This window comes from Nyctibius grandis, chromosome Z, assembly GCF_013368605.1.
Source record: "Nyctibius grandis isolate bNycGra1 chromosome Z, bNycGra1.pri, whole genome shotgun sequence".
Classification (NCBI taxonomy): domain Eukaryota; kingdom Metazoa; phylum Chordata; class Aves; order Nyctibiiformes; family Nyctibiidae; genus Nyctibius; species Nyctibius grandis.
The window spans coordinates 7,999,348-8,016,253 of NC_090695.1; the positions used below are offsets into that span (position 1 = coordinate 7,999,348).

At 46.4% G+C, this 16,906-nt stretch overlaps 2 protein-coding genes across 3 annotated transcripts in view; one reads left to right on the forward strand and one right to left on the reverse strand.

Annotated features, from left to right (window-relative positions):
• The window catches only part of FAM219A (family with sequence similarity 219 member A), a 106,665-nt gene extending 96,025 nt beyond the window's left edge, over positions 1–10,640 (reverse strand). For both annotated transcript variants that reach the window (XM_068422633.1, XM_068422632.1), the window contains exon 1: positions 10,450–10,640. In XM_068422633.1, coding sequence (XP_068278734.1) covers positions 10,450–10,509 — 60 coding nt within the window. In that variant the 5' untranslated portion in view covers positions 10,510–10,640. The remainder of the gene's footprint in view (positions 1–10,449) is intronic.
• A 386-nt stretch (positions 10,641–11,026) lies between these two features.
• The window catches only part of DNAI1 (dynein axonemal intermediate chain 1), a 147,491-nt gene continuing 141,611 nt past the window's right edge, over positions 11,027–16,906 (forward strand). The window contains exon 1 of the mRNA XM_068422106.1: positions 11,027–11,059. Coding sequence (XP_068278207.1) covers positions 11,027–11,059 — 33 coding nt within the window. The remainder of the gene's footprint in view (positions 11,060–16,906) is intronic.

The following is a 16,906-nucleotide window of genomic DNA, read 5'->3' on the forward strand; positions in this document are numbered from 1 at the left end:
CAAAAAGCTGTCCCACAGAAGCATGGGACTGGGAAGTGTTGCTGCAGAGGGGAGGCTATGCCGACAGAGCTGGTCCCTGTATGGACACATGAGTGCTGCACATTTCTCTGTACACCCGAGACCCCCTACTCCAAACTACACAAGCCAAGCCCAGAAGGGTAAATCTTCACTAACTTTGTTCCATCAGCACGATCGCCACTTTCCATGCCTCAACTGACAAAGCAGTGCCTGCAGAATGTCTATGTGGTGTTCAACTGAAGGGTCTGCTCTGGCTGTCAGAGACAATGTATTTTCCATTTGCATGAAGTGCATGTGGTTGGGAAGAAAATCATGCTTTCATACAAAGGAGCGTATTGTTTTTAGAAGCATCAGTCACAAAGACAGACAAAAGCTTTACAATGCCACCTCTGGCCAGGAACACTCCCATTTGTTTTTTCTGTTCAATTAACAACATGCACCCCATGCAATGCAGACATCTCTCCCTCCCTCTCCCATTTCTCAGAAGGTCAGTCTGCTCAGACAGCTCCTTGGATGTTCAGGTTCTGCAGACTTCAGAAATTTTGAAATTTGTCTTTTACCACACCTCAAGCTACTTGCAACAACTGACCACAAAACACATTTCAGATTAAAAGTTAAGCCCCACAATCAAGTCACTATCAATAAGGATAAGCCCCATGAGTACTAAAGTAGTAAGTACCTTCCTCTACTGCATTAATAGCTGCAGGTGAAAGCCTTTATACTCAGAGATTTCTAACCGTGGCCACAAACATTAGGATTTGACTTATGGAACTGCTCTACTCTTAAGAGAATCCAAACATTTTCTGAATAAATGAGCATCACCACTATGGTTCCTGTGCATTTTGTCTGTTTGACAGTCTCTCAATTTAAAGAACACTTCAAGGATCAGACTGGGTTTACTGGACCCGGTACCTCTCTCAGTGACATATATTTTTTTTTTTTTTTCTTTAAAGATATGGTGACCTTAAAGAACATCTCGCACCACTGCAGGGCAAGACACCAATAATCATTTCAGTCGGGAACGCAGCTAGCAATTCAGCAGAACTGGCAAGCTGAGCAAGAGTGGATTTGAATCCCCTTACCTCCTTATCTCTAACAGATACTAGACCTGCATGCTCCGACATGCTCTAAGAAGTTGCTTTCCTAGAACTAGCTTGGCTCAAAACATGTGAAGTCTCATACGCTTCCCTTGTCCTATCACTAGTCTGCAGTAAGGCTGGTACATCAGCCGAAGAGTCAAACCAATACAGTTCACTGTGTGGGGACATGATTTAAGAAATACTAACAAAAGAGCTTAGGCAAGCATAAAAGAATTCCTTCTGATTTTACAAACACGGGTCTAACCAACAAGTCCTTTTAAACACTACAAGACACTGCCAGTGTGCTCTTCTGCAGGGACTGCAGTACTTCTTCACTTTGAGGGGAAAAATGAAGCCACGGTACCTTAAGTCTGAGAATACCATCACAGAGGTGTACACAGAAACACGAGAAATCTTGTTACCTTAGACAACGGTGTGTAGGAGTGAAATGAAGAACTGATGAAGACACAAAAATAATCACATTTAAGAAAGCTGAAGATAACTGCTCCACCAGGAAAAAAGATCTTGTACTGGCCAACCATACAAGATCTGTTTGAAAGCAAGAAGCAGGAGAGGCTACCACCAAAGCAGGCTATCTCATCCCAGCTCAAAAGCTCTTCCAACGCCTGTGGCCAACTTAGTGATCAGACACCACCACACCCCAAATTCACTGGGGTTAGGAGAGGAAACGGTAATTAGGCCAGCATAAGCATCTCTGACATTGAGACAGGAACCAAGATTTGTTTTCACCTGGGGCCACATACAAACAAAACCTGAAACAAGACATAACCTAAATAAACAGTTTATTTGAATATGGGTGTGCTAAATCACTAACCTACATTCCCACGCAAATCAGTAAAACACACAAGACAGAGAGAAACGATGATCATTAGAATACTGCCGCTGTGCTTGCCTCCTTGGAAAAGAGACTGTCTACAGGATTTATTAGACTGAATGGTGCAGAGCCCAGAAATTCAGCTGCTCATATTAATGGATCTCAGTTCAGGGAGGACACGGAAAAGAAACAGAGAAAAACAAGTGTCAGACAAGCATGAGGCAAGACACTGTACCACACCCAAGGAGGAAGGATTCATGTCTGATGGTCCTGGACAAAAACAGAAGCTTGACAGAAGAGCTCTAAGACAGTCTATTGTGGAAGCAAGGTTTGGGAAGCATGTGCGGAAGGATACTGCAGGCTGTTGATGAGGTCAGTGCTACCTGCTTCAGCACTGCACTCAGAGTCCAAACAACGTGCTCCGGCAGGCACATGGTGCTGGGTTACACGAGTTACTTGGTGGCTAGTTATGTGACAGCCTGACCTATACTACAGCTTTGTTGACATGTTTTCTCCACTAACTCCAGACAGACAACTCATCAACAGCTGTAATAAAGCTGCAGCTATGCAGTAGAACTTACTAAGCTCAGGAAGAATTTAAGTATGTTCTAGCAAAATAACATGTTCACAGGCAGAGGATGCATCTCCACTAGACAGCTTGCCAGTGCAGCTGGAATAGCTTTTTAAGACATAAAGTAATAGTCTCCTTTTTCCCTTCTGTATAGGAAAAAGGTCTTACCCATCTTCAGAGAGCCAATGCTCTTCTCAACAAAATCAGCATGTGCTAACTTCAGCTTTACTACTGAAAATAACGAGCTTTTCTCAGTCCACAACTAAGATGACTCCGCAACTCACCTAGTAAAAGCAGTTGGGATGCAACCAGTACACTCTGCATGTATTTAAGAGAGCATTCTTTCACAAAGACATTTGCCAAAGTGATAAACCTTGCTATCCTGTGAATCGGTGATGGATGTGTCCAAAAGCCAAGCAGATTCCCTAGCAGGTACTCTTCGAAATAAAGAAAATTTCCACTTACAATTTCATTCACTCCAACTCCCTGTCCTCAGAGTGAAACCAGTGAAGCAAATGCTTGCTTTCTATTGCACACTAGAAAATGGACACCAATCCTTTGCACAAGATTACACTTTAACTCAGAAAGAATAATGGTCAGGGAGACCACACAGGGTTGAGCTGGAACTGATGGATTTACTAGTTGCAAGTGGTTGCATCACTACGATGTCAATTTTATAGTGACAAATACAGAATAACCTCAGAGGGACCTTTTATTCAAAACAGCACAAGACTTCACTGAAGGTGCACGGCATGTGTGAGGGGAAAGCACAGACATTTCTACAGACCACCTGTGGAAAGTGACAGATAATTGATCTGCGTAGAAGCCAAAAGACAACTACTCCAGTCGAGGTCTTAAAATGTCTGGAAAAAACAGGGACATCGTCGTGACTGACTGACTCCCAGTCCTGCCATTAGCCAGCTACAGTCTTAATCCCCTGCCCCACAGATCAAACCAGTGATGAGGTTTCCTCCTGTGTTCTCATTGAGTTCTGTCTTCAATTTCACTGCAAGGAAGATGTAACTCCAGAGAAGCCCCATATGCCCTACAGCCCCGCTGTAAGCCGAGGGCTCTCCTGGAATGAAGGCTTGCAGAATTACGAGATATGTGTTGTTCTCCCCTCTCACCCTGGCATTTTGCTCATCTTGTCTGACTGTTCATGGACCTGCCACTACCTACTGGCAGAGAGAGCATACAGCTATATCAGTAGCAGAAATTGGTGTCTGAGTAGATATTAATATCAAGCTACAGATAATGGACCCTTGGGAGTTATGGAAGAATCCCAAGAGGGGACTGTGCAGGTTTAATTTTTCATAGAGTTCAGTGCCCCTTTTTAAACACCATTCTTCACTCAAGAATTGATTTCCAAACATGACTAACAGAACAACTGTACTCAGAGCTCGTACAAAGAAGTGGAGAAGAAGAAACAGCATGCCTGCAGAGACAGTGCCAGGCAGAACATGCTCCCGTGTCCTGACAGGTCATCCTCTAGCTACAGCAGCCGCATCTCTCACCACAGCTGTTCGGCAGCCTGTGCTGGATCACTCCTGGAGTTTCAGCCTGGCCTGGCGTGGTAATAAAAACTCTCCTGTACCTCTACACCAAAGGCCTGATACAGGACAGGGATGGGACAGGACAGGACCCCAATGAACTGAAGTGTTTAGGGAGGTAATCTTTAGACTACTGCTACAGATGACACCGCAGCACATCAAAACAGGCTGTATCACTAAAAGCAACACCACCTGAAACAGTTCTATTTCAGAACCCATAGTACTGCACCATTGCAAATCTCATGTACTGTAAGCATTTACAAAACATATAGCTGTGTAACCCCTGGGCTATGTTACAATGAATATACATAGGGATGACATTTTCATTTTAGAAGCGTTTTCCTTCTAGAAAGATGAGTTTCTTGTATATCTGCTCTAGAGACCTAATGTTACATTAATGTACTATTTCTAAGCCCTACAGGTATAACCTTTCTTTTTGCTTCTTAGTTACTTTTGGTTTTCTATTTTTAGGTTTTTCCCCATTTCAGGGATGCACCAGCCAAAACAAAGAGATCTTAACACACAGCACAACTTTCCTAGGATGAGATAGTCAATATTTTCCAGAAATAAAGAATGCAGATTTTATGAGTATGCTGATCATTCATACTGTCCACTGACTAGAATTATAGTTAATTTTTTAAAAACTAAGTATCCAGTAGATAATCTAATCTTTTCTGTTTTTCTTTTCCAGTGGTCAAAAAAAGCTGTATAGAAATGCATCTTCTGCATCTTCCAAGTTTCTGGAAATTCTATGCTACAGGACCAGCATAGATTTGGTATCTCAGCTAAAAAGCCAACAGCATCACTGTAGGATGTGGCTAAGCAGAATCCTTAGGTTGGCTGTTGTCACCACAACTAGAGCTACCAGCCTGACATCCCACAGCCTGGCAAACATCTGCAAGGAACCAGCCTGGCCACAATGTTTCAGAATGAGATATAAGAACCATCCGCCCAATTTCTCTGGAAAGAGCTCCCATTTCTCACATGTACCAGAAACTGGGAAACTGAAGTACTACATTCCAGCTGCCGCTGTCAGAAAGCGAGCCAAAGTCTCAGGAGTTTGTGTAAAAGCTCCTCTGAAGCTGCTGCATTTTGACAAGTGCTTTTTCTCAGGAACAGTTGTAGTGGTGCCATGTGGGCAAGAGCACTTTTACTCTACTTCCATCTTTGTGCTAAGAACAGAAACTGCCTGCGTCGATGTACGGGAGCAATGTGCAATCCAACACTGTCATCTGTCAGTTTGCCATCACATGCCAGCCAGTGCTTGGTGTATACTAGAGACACAGGCGCAGGAGGGATTAGTGTACCAGCAGAATTCAAGATACAACCCCAGTGCATCGTGCTCAGTGCATTTAATTTTGACAAAAATACTAAGGATTTTGCAAGAGATTAGCTAACAACATAAAACACAGACTTATAAATCACAGGGAGAGCATGTAGTGAGGCTCCAGTGCTGAAGATGGGTCTACATATAATTACAGGCCCCCTCATTCCTGTTTCAAAAAGTATTTTAATTCTTTTTCTCTGCAACATCCTCACTGTGCAAGTGTCCCTTCATCTCCCGCTCCCTTTAATATCTACGTCTGTAGTGAGAACTATATGTCAGGAAACCTTCCTGACAAAAAAAAATAAGAGAAAACAAACCAACACCAACCATTACAACAATGCACCACCAGCAACAGACTGGGAAAAACTGTTTAGTTGGAAGTTTACACATCAAATACCAACCCCACCAGCCAACATAGCTACCTACCAAGTACAAGTGTCCCAGAAATAATGAATTTCAGGCCTCATCACACCACGCATCCCTGAAATGCTGGGAATTGACTTTATCTGAAGCTATCCCACTACCCAACAGCTAACGAAGGGAGCCCTTTTTTTGAGTGCAGAACGATCATGACAAGCCAGGTCATGATAGAAACTAAGTGGAACAGAGTTTTCACAGTTCAGCTTGTATCACATTGGTAGGGAAGACACAATAGTAAGCAGTAGGAGTAAACAATAAATCAGTTTATATTAATTTGAATAGGCGGGCATTTTTGGGATGGAAGCCAAGAGCCACCAATATCCAAGATGGGAAATGGGGATCAGAACAGACCATCCCATTTTCATGGAAAGCTGCAATGTGAATGTAACCAAGTGCCAGTTACCAGCCTTTCTTCCCTCCCACAATGAATATGTACAGAATTGTGCCACAGTATCAGAATACACAGAGTAATGTGTCTCGCAAAGATGTGAAACACTGGGCCTCATCCCATCTTACAACCTGCCAACATTTAACCAGGGTCTGTATGCCATCCTGCCCACCTGCCCACAGCAACTCCCTCTCATTAACTCCAGCGCTGAACCTTTCCTTGGGTCTGCATTAGCACACAGCACTTCTCATAACACATTTGTAGAGGTCAAGCAGAGTCAGGACAGCTTGCTTGACTCTGCAATGCTTATCCAAACATGCTGGAGAGAGGAGGAAATGATTGCCCACCTTCTTAACTTCACATCATTGCATCTGATGTGAAGGGCGGGAGGCCACGTACGACAGCTGACACGTGCAGCCTGCAGACCAAATGCTTCTTGGCTCTGCAACACAACCCCTATCCGACTTGATATTAGCAGAGAGAAACTTGAAGCAACCGGAGATCCTGGCAAGCTTTGTCAGAGCAAGCAGTACTACGCTCAGGTCCAGTCTGTACTAGTTAGGTGCTGCCCTTAGCCTTGCAATGAGACACCAATGCAGACCTTGGTGGGACAAGGCTGTCAAATAGAGAAGGTTCCCCCAGACACATCTGAGCTTTAAAGAGGTTACTTTTGCAAAAAACCATGAATGTGTCAGGTTCTCTGTCCCTGCTCAGTAAATACAACACTGGTTATTGTCAGGATGTATAGCCAATGGACACTAGACATTAGTGTACTACCACCCCTGACATACAGCTGATCAATAGTGCCAGTATCAGCGGCAGGTTTGGAGACTGAGGGCCTCGGAAAGGCTTCAGACTACTTTCTAAGAATGGCTTCCTGTCAGCATTTAACACCCGTACCTCTCTCAATTTTGAACACCAGCAGATCAGCAGGCCTGTCTGTCACATGGTTTCTAGGGAGATCACCGGCCATTATCCTGGAGTTCAGCATAAAGACATCAAATGCTAAGGTGATACTTTATCTACACAGATGAACAAGACATTAAAAAATGTGCATGCTGGTCAACAACACAAGGCTTTTAAGGATTTTGAGCAAAGCCTAGCTTCACAAAGCTCACTTCAGGGCCCTTCTCACACTGCTAGGTACTGGCCAGACTCAGAGGGAACAGTGCTCTCCTAGTACGCCCTCCAGCCTGAACAGAATGAAAAAATGTTTCACATAGTGTATGCACTTCAAATCAAGCAAGAGACCTCTTCTCTACCTGATTTCAGCAAGGGATCATGTTTCATAACATTTTTTTTTTTTTTTTTTACAGCTTCAGTGGCCATCCATGATGATTCTTAGGTCCCACCTGGAAAACAAACTTCCACCTCAGCCCCTTGTATGTGGAAAAGACTGCCAGTCTCATCTCTCCCTGAGACCACGTGGAGCTGACAGCTTTTACACTGGGAAGAAACAAAAAGTCCTGAGATGCTAAGGTTATTCTGTACTTTAAAGTATAGGATGGGAGGGAGAGGGAAGGGACAAATGGTAACTGTAATTGAACAAAGCAGCAGTATTGGGCAGAACCATGTTATCCAAGCTAATTAGTATGACAAACCCTAGCCGGCTTCTGAACTGCAAGGATTCTTGCAAGCATCCAGTCCCTACTTGCAAGGAACAGACCAGAAGCTACAAAGCAGAGGAAGTCACTGGAAATGCCGTACCACACTTGTTCTGTCCTGCTTCTGAGCCCGATGCCTGCCCTTCCAGGCATGTGGAAGAACCTTACACACTCAGTCACAGCAACAGCCCCTCACATACACAACATTTCACTATGAGCTCCATTAGTTAAAGATCAACTGAAACGCTGAAGCACAGGATCAGAGTATTCTTTTAATGAAAGTGTTAAAGCCCTTTGTGAAAATGTCCTAATTCTTCGTTGCTGAAGAAGGGAAGGCAACCTGCTTCATAAACTTACTATCGCTAGTGCACAATATACCATCCTATCCTGAGACAGCAGGGTTGGACTGGACGACCTCTCTGGGTTCTGCTCACTCCATGTCCATGCAAACATGCATGCGTGTGCCTATTCCACTCCTCCACTATTATCATGAGGTTTCTAGAAAACACTCAGGAGTATTTTCTGTCCGCCAACAGCTTTTCCACACTTGCTAATCTCACTACGATGCCCACTGTCCTCAACAACATGAATAAAGACCAGCCTTGTCACATCTGTTGCCTCTGCTTGATAAAAAACACACTCAACAAGTAGGGCATGCAACGAGTCCACATCAGCTTGTATGGACAGTTTTCTTCCCCGCCACAAAGGTTAGAAGCTAAAGAACCAAACAATAACAAAAAAAAACAAGCTAAAAATATTTTCACAATTTGTCAACACTCCCACCATAAGAAAAGCATTTTTCTTGCCACTGAGGGGTAATTTGAGTTTGTAGACATTCACAGAGAGTCTTTCTATTCACAAGACAACTATTTTGTTCTCGATTTTTTACAAACACTAGCTGCAACAAGAAACAGAGGATTGGTACATCAACTCCAAAAAACATACAGCTTGATATACTGGAAATCTCAGTAGTATCTCCAGTGCCAATAGGAACTTGCCCATAACCTATCTTCACCTGTTGTGAGAAGGATCTCTGCAGGTATTTCATTAAAGTCCTTTCCACCTCTCCAAACATTTCATATCCCCGTCTCACACAATCAGATGCTGAGATGGAATTTGCTCACTCCAGATACCAAAGGGAATCAACATCTTGAGTCAGCCCATTACCCAGCTTTCACTTTAATGCCAAGGTGAACTGTATTTCAACAGGTCGCAGGTTACACATAACAACACACCCTCAAGCGGAGAGCAAGGCAGACAGGAGTAAGGGGAGAGGAACACACAAGGGAACCTCTCCCACATGGGAAACACAAAGGGACAAACACTTCAAGCATTCTGCAGCATGCAGCTGAGGCACAACACCACACAAGCAAGGCTATAGCATCAACACTAAGCAGCTACGTGCTCATAAGAAGTTTTGGACCACTTGGTGATGATCTAGCACCTGCCATGGCTGCTAGCAAGCTGGCCTTCCTTCAGAAGTGTCATTTCAGAAGCTACCAAAAGCCCAGGACCACTCCACCTGCCCATTTACACATGCACAAACTCCCACAAGCCTGTATACTTCCTTCTCTGCAAAGATTCCCCAGGGTCCCATGTAGTAGCATAACCATTATGTCAACCTCTTCAGAGCTCATTAATTGAGTGTAATTGTGTCTGTGAGTGAAATAACATCCTGAAATGAAGAACACACACCCTGGCATGGGGAAGAAAAAAAAAATAAATCAACGACCAAACCTCACAGGTCACTTTCTTTATGTCAAAAATTTTATGTGAGCAAAACTAATTTGATAGAGATGTTTCCTTGCAAAACACCTGGACTTTTCACACGATGAGCATCTAACAGCAGCTTCGCGCTGAGAGCAATGTCTGTAAAACCAGCCACGGGGAACGTCCTGCAGCTTCACGCCGCAGCTCGCCCCCGACTCGCGTGTTCCGCACCGACGCCGTGCAGCTACCCCGTCCTTGGGGAGCGCCGCTCCCCGCAGCTCCCAGACCAGACCGCGCTCAAACGCTGCCGAATTCTGCCCCCAGAGCTCACGCATTTTGTGAAAGCCAACTAAAAACCCACCAGTCCTCTGTGCCTCCAGCTTCTCCGGTGCTCTGGCTGCCCGTCCTTCCCCGACGCTCCCGCCCGGTGGCACTCCCGTGCCCGGCGCTGGAGCCCACCGGCCGAGGCGTCGTGAAACACCCGCCCCATGCCCCAGCCACGCCGGGATGCTCCGGGTCGCCGTTACCTTTAGCGAAGCGACGTTTCCATCGAGGCAGGAGCGGAGCCGCTGCCGCCCGCCCGCCCCCGCCCTCCCTGCGGGCGGCTTCTGCCGTCGGTACCGGCCGCGCCCGGGAACATGCCGAGAGAGGAGGGGGAGCAGGACGGAAGGGCCGAACGGGCAGCCGTGACCGCGGGCGCCCCGGGATGACACAGCAGCCGCCGCTGGGCACAGCCCCGGGGCCCGGCGCGGACACCGGCGGCGGCGCCGCTGAAGTCACGGCCGTTACATAACGGTCGCGGCGCTCGAGCCCGACCTCAGAGCCAGCGCCCCCGCATCAGCCCTGACACCCGCGCCCCCCTCCCCCTCCGCCTCCGCCCCCGGACCTCCGGTGAGGAGGAGGCGGCGGCGGCTCCCGGGGACAGCGCAGCCCCGCCCGCCCCTCACCAGCGGCTGCATCTCGGCGCGCACGGCGGGCACCTGGAACCGGTCTATTTCCTCCATCATGGTGGCGGCGGGGCTGGGGCGCGGCAGCAGGGAGGGAAGGAGGGCGGGCGGGCGGGCGGGCGCGGGGAGGCTCCTCAGGCGCCGAAGGATGCCGACGCCGCCGCCCGCCGCAGCTGCTGCCTCATCGCCGCCGCCGCTCGCCGCCGGGGTGACTCAGCCGCGCCGCTTCCGGGTCCGGCCGCCGCCCCGCCCCTCATTTGCATATTCATGAAGGGGGGCGGGGTCTCTGTCAATAATTCCGGAGCCCGGATGCTCGGTTCCCCGCAGCCCCCGCCCCGCCGCCGCTGGGACGTACCATTCCCTCCCTCGGGGGGAGTGTGGGCACTTCTCAGGGAACGGGGGGGGGGGGGGGGGGGAATAGCCAGGGCCGACGGCGTTCTGCGGCCGGATTGGCCGCGCGCCGCTTCCGGCGCGTTGCCACGGTTGCCGCTATCAACTTCCGGCCGGCCGGTGCCCCGGAGGGCGCGGGGCTGTCGTGAGGAGCGGCCGGTGGCGGGGAGCCGCTGCGGCAGCCGCCATGAAAGCCAAGGCGGGCAGCAAGCACCAGCAGGTAAGGGCCTGTCCCGAGTGGGCATCGTAACAGGGAGGCGCCGCGCTCCCGTGTGACAGCGCCGTGGTGACGTCGCCACCGTCGCCGTGACGTCAGCCCCCCCCTGAATGGCGTCATTGCAGTGCCTCGTGCAGCGGGAGGTGGCAGTTCACACGAGGGAGCGTCGCTCTGCAGCCCCACTCTGGCTCTGCTGCCCTCAGCTCCTGCTCCGAGTGGGTGCTGCGGTGTCACTGGTGTGACACCAAGCCCACGATGACATCACGTTCCCAGCGCCACCACACGTTGCGTCACCATGTGTATCCCGGCTCGTTTCCCTCCAGGGTGCCCCGCAGAGCTGTAACCCTGCAGGGCTGGGTGGGACACCGGGGCCCAGCACAGCCCCCCTCGGCCCGGCTTGCTGCGTGGTTACATCAAGTTGCATCGCTGTCCCTGCACTGAGATATGTCATCACCCTGCCAGTGACACCCTGCGTGGTCTGTGGCGTTTCTACGCCACCCTATTCAGGCAGCCAGCACGTCCCAAAGCCGCAGCACCTCACAACGTGTCACCGTACTGTTGCGACTCTGTGAGACTACGAAGTCCTAGGACATCATTGTCATGCCAGTTCATCGCTGTTACAGCATATGACGCTTCCCTTCCAGGGCAGGTTTTAGGACACTTGAGGTGTCCCCAGTCTGCCAGAGAATCTTTCATGGACACTGAGCAGACGTTTGAAATTCCTGTTTTTAGAAATGCCTTCAATTATACCTAGCTGTAACTTTTATCACTTTCCTTTTGTTTTACTATGTGGTCTTCTCTCAGTTCAGATAATGAAGTGAGGTCATCTGCTAACCTTCGTGGCCCTCACCCTTCTCCAGGAGCAGCAGTGTGGGTGGATGTGTACCTGTGAGACCTCACTGTCGGACCTCGGGCTCTGTGTGGGCACGTTTGCGTGCATCCCCTCGCATGATGAAGTGCCCAGTCAGATTCATTCCTGGATCTCGTCTACTACTGGAGTATCAAAGTGTTTTATTTAAAAGCAGAAGCTGACCTGGCTGATAAAACCTTTTTCATAACAGGTTTAGGTCAATACCAACATATTTGATCTTTGGGGTGAACGCAAGAGGGTTAGCACAGGTGGTCCAGAAGTGACCAAGAATAAGCAGTCTGCTTCCTCAGCCCAGAACACATGCCAGAAACCCATAACTGACCAAGGAAAGTGGAAGATAAAAAAGAGGGACCGACGTGAATGGTTCGGAGCTGTGAGGTGGTAGCAGAGATGCCTGCACAATCCCCAGCGGTCTGTGAGGGGGTCCAGGCAGCAGAGGCTCTTTCAATGAGGGAACAGCAACCCTTGCTGATCATTTCATCCCCCTCTAGTTAACCAAGAGTGATTCCTCCAGACTGTGGTTTATCCACAGTAGGGCTGTATAGACTCTACACTGTGCGACTTCTGAAGCCTGGTCTAATAAACCCTACTAAGCATGAGCTGACTCTGCAGAGCCCCATCAGATATCCCTGCTCCTGCAACTGAGGGTTGGAGCCCAAAATCCAGAAGTACTGAAATGGTGCATCATGGGCCTGATGTCCCTGGGAGCCATCGGGGTGTTTCTGCACACATGGCAATAGGGCTTGTGGGCTTTACACTAGGCAAGAGTAAGAGAGAGGATTACTATGACATTCCTAATCCTTCTACTAAGAAGTGCTAGTAATTATCAAGCTACAAAGGGCTTTATAAAGCTTGCAAAGGGCACACATTCAGAACAAAAACCCACATGCAGTCCTAGATAATGAAGATGTTTATGCTAAAATTGCTAAAATTGTAAAACCCATTAATAATAATAATAACTATACAACTAAACCTCAGATGAAATGCTTCTTCTGAATTTCAGTTTCTTTTGTTTATAGAATTTCCACATAAATATTTTCAATCATTTTCCATAGCCATTATCTCAAATATTCTGAAATGGAGAGGCTTTGATTCATATGTTATTTGAAAAAATTGATGTGCTGTAAAGGCATTCATTTTATTTTAAAGCTCTTGAAACATCATAAACGGTTTAAACTCTTAGGATTTTTGGCTTTTCACATAACTTTCATTGCAATAACTTAAAAGACAATAATTTTAACTTGTCTTGTATTGCTTTTCCTATATTTGCCTTGACCTTGTTAAATCTGATTGCTGTTTCATGTCCTTTTAGCTACTAGAATATTCTTGCAGTGGAGGAATTGTGTGGTTGACTAGCTGGCTCTGGAGTCCAGAGGCTTTTGCCTCGTTTTCCCTGACGCAAAATATAGCCCACGTCTCAGTGGCTTTGGGGTTCCGGGGAGTAGATGGCTGTGCCTTTGCACTACTCACTGCCCAATCAGGGCCTCATGATTGGTATTTACTGAGCCCTGCTGGCCACTGTAGAATTAATTGGTGAGTCAACATCTAGATCCCAGTTATTGACCAGAAAATCTCCTTTGAAAATAAGTGAGTAAGCTCCTGCACTGCTCCCTCATACATGTTCCTCCTCTCTGCCAGTGTTTGTAGTGAGGCAGGAAACAAGCCTGCTACTTGCCAGTGAGGCTGTTTTTTCTGCTGAGCATCATTTCCCCAGGCTTTCTGTCCTTGTCCCTTTCATTGCTAGTTCTCCTCTAGCACGATGCTCTTTTCACATGTCCCTGTGCTTTTCATTCCTCCGTTTCCTATATATTGCTTTGTTCTGCTATGCCTCCTAGGTTTTTCATTGCTGACTGCTTTCCCTTTGAAAATTTTCTTCCTGAGATTGTTCTCAAAGCTGAGATAGTTACCTGAACACTATCAGGTCCTTCCCTTTTACCACGTGTCACTTCCAGCCCCTTTTCTTCTTTCATGGCTGTGTGTTCTTCAAGTGCTTTGTGATCAATTCTTCTTTTTTCCCTTTTTTTCCCGTACAGGTGGTGGTTGCCTGCCCTTCTGTGCCTGTCTTGTATCTGCCTTCTCCTCTGACATCAGTTTCTTGCTTTATTTCACTCTTTTTTTCTTTATCCATGTGACTTCAGCCTCTAGTTCAATCTCCAGCCACCTGATGTCTTTTTCTTTTTCTTTGAAAGAAATCTCCTGTATTCCTGGGTGAAAATATGTCAAAGTCTGGTTGGCCATCAGAGATAAAGGCTGTGGCCTTCCAGATGAATTGTTTGACTTGATCAGAGTCTTAATTAGAAGCATCTTAAGGCTCTTGTGTGTTTTTGTACATTAATAAGAAATGTGTTTCAGTGTTCAGTCTTAAAATAATTGGGTATGTCTGCATCTTTGTGTTCCCAACGCAGCTTTGTAAATAATAGTACTTATATACTATCTGTACTTCAATAACATCGTTCCTTTCAGGTGTGAAATGTGTTACGCACAATTGAGCTCCACAGCATTTTGGGAAGATTACAGAAAGGCATAAGCCAACTTCCCTGCATCAGACTGAAGGGAATGGAAGAATTAGATTCTCAGCTGCCCTGAAAATGAGGTTTTGAATATAACAAACAGGACACTCAGAATTCTTTAAAAACAGTGACCTGTATGGCATGTGCACGGACATGCAGAAAGTTGTTGATAGAGCAGGGAACAGCACCCTGTTAGCCTGGTGTCAGTCCCATGCATGGCCCTGGGTGGTGAGAGTAAGTGGCCAACAATTCTGAGATTGTTATGTTAAACACGGTTATCAGGCCTGCCGTTGGAAGTGTTGGTTCCGGATTTCCATGTCTTTGCTTTGTGTCTCAAGGAAAAGCCTTGTGTGAGCAGTGGAGAACACCCTGTGGTGCTGTGTACCTCTGTGGCTGAACCCACCCCAAGGAAAAGCAAGATTTGGTTATGGTTTCTTAACTGACATTCCATTGCATTTACAGTGTGCAAAACCAGACTGATCTTGCCACTTTGGGTCAACCCCACTGTCAGCAAGAGATCACTTATGCAGTGTTAAGAAAGTGTCTGAATTTGGACAGCGAGGCATTTCTTGTTACTCTTGACTTGTGGTCTTGCACCCACTGACACGTGAGCAGCTTCTTTGCTGTTCAGCAAGTTGTCAAAGAGAAACAAAGAGACACCCTCCCCAAACAGTCAACAATGAGACACATCTTACTTTTTTGCCAGCAAAGGCTTTTAACGGTGCTTATTGGCTCTTCAACATGCGTTAAACCATCCACGGAATATAAAATAAACACACAATTTAGTGTATCTCAGAAAACAGATTATAAAATGTATTGGCAAATAGCTCTTAAATTGGCATCCCTAGTGTGTGTAAATGGATGTCTACTGCAGGGCAGGCTAGAAGTCACTTTGCTTCCTGTGGTTTTGTTTCCATTCTGTGCTTCTCTGCTCCTTGTGCTGAGCAATTAGTATGGAATTTGCGAATACTCAAAACAAGAATAAAAAGCTATCAGGAAATTATTAAATGGTTTTACAGAAATGTCAAGCTTAGCTCTTATAATGTCTCTCCCTCTTCACTTCAGAATCCTACAAGCAGCTGTGTTCTTCTCTTTTTGTCAGATTACGTGTTAATCTCTGTGCTGTGCTCCAGAGGAAGCAGGAGTGGTAGTATCTTTGCTCGGGAAGACAAGTAAACTTAGCAGCAGTGTTCTGTGATTGCTCAGTCTTGTAGTCTGGTTGTGTTATGGTGACAGCTAGCATGGGGAGCAGAAAGGCTTCAGGAATGTCTCTTTTATGATCTTAAAAAAATATAGTCTGGGTTTGTCATTGCCCTGATGAGTGTTTCATTAATATGTAATCGATTTTCAGCCCTTGGAATATTTTCTTAATATGAACTGACAGTTCAGCTTTGCAGAGTAATCAACCTGCGTCATCCCTGCCTCTGAGTTTTCTGGTAATTTAGGCTGGATCTGCAAATCCAGATCTACTCAGCCCACCTTATGCTTTAAGCATAGGGAGAAATTTCACATCACTCAAGGAGTTACTTTAGAGTGGTGTGCCTGGCTCCTCACCATGCAGTGAACGGTTGCAAGAGCTAGTCTGGAAGGGGCAGTTTAATCTGACAGTATAGGAGAAGGATGTACCACCCAGCAAAGGCCATAGTGAGGAACCTCATCCTAAATGGCAGGACAGCACGTGTGGTAACATCATTGCATCTCCTACTTGATTAGCCAGGGCAGGTCTTGGATCTGAATGTGAGGGATGGACACATTTTTTCCTGAACGATTTCTGCGGTCACAAATTCAGGATTCAACCCGGTTCTTAAAAGAACACTTGTTCTTGAGAGTAAGTCTCTGCTTCCTAGGACACCAAGATGATTTATTTACCATCAGCATTGCCACTGACACGTCAGAGGTTTTCTGCAGCGGAGGTTGAAATAGTTGAAAAGTAAGGCCGTAGAAAATAGCTATTAAAAAAGAACCAAACTTGATTGTTCCAGGACTTGGAAAAAGCTTCAGAGCTTTTGCTATTCAGTCAAGAGGGCCGGTACTGATAGTCCTGTCTATTTTGTATACATTCAGATAATGAGTCTCAGGTCAGCAATTAGTGGCTGTCACATTACCAACAAAAAGAGAGAGTAATATTCACTGTGGATAGAGTAAGCAAGAAGGACAAGACTTGAATGGGTAGTTGAGTAGGATTCTTTATTTTCCTCATAAAAGAACTTCCACTAGGCATTGTATCTCTTTGATGGTTGCCCTCCCATTACGTGTTTCTGGGATGCAGAAATAAGATAGCTCTTACAAAATGCCAGTCTGGCAGTGCTTTTTTCATTTACAGCAATGTCCTTTGGGAAAGTAGCCAGTAGTTTCTTCTTTTTTTTAGTTTTCCTGTTTTCTGATAAAAAAAATATATATTTAGAGGAATTTTATTTGAAGACAACCCAAATATCCTACCTAAAAATACAGTTAGAAATGCCTGTTGGA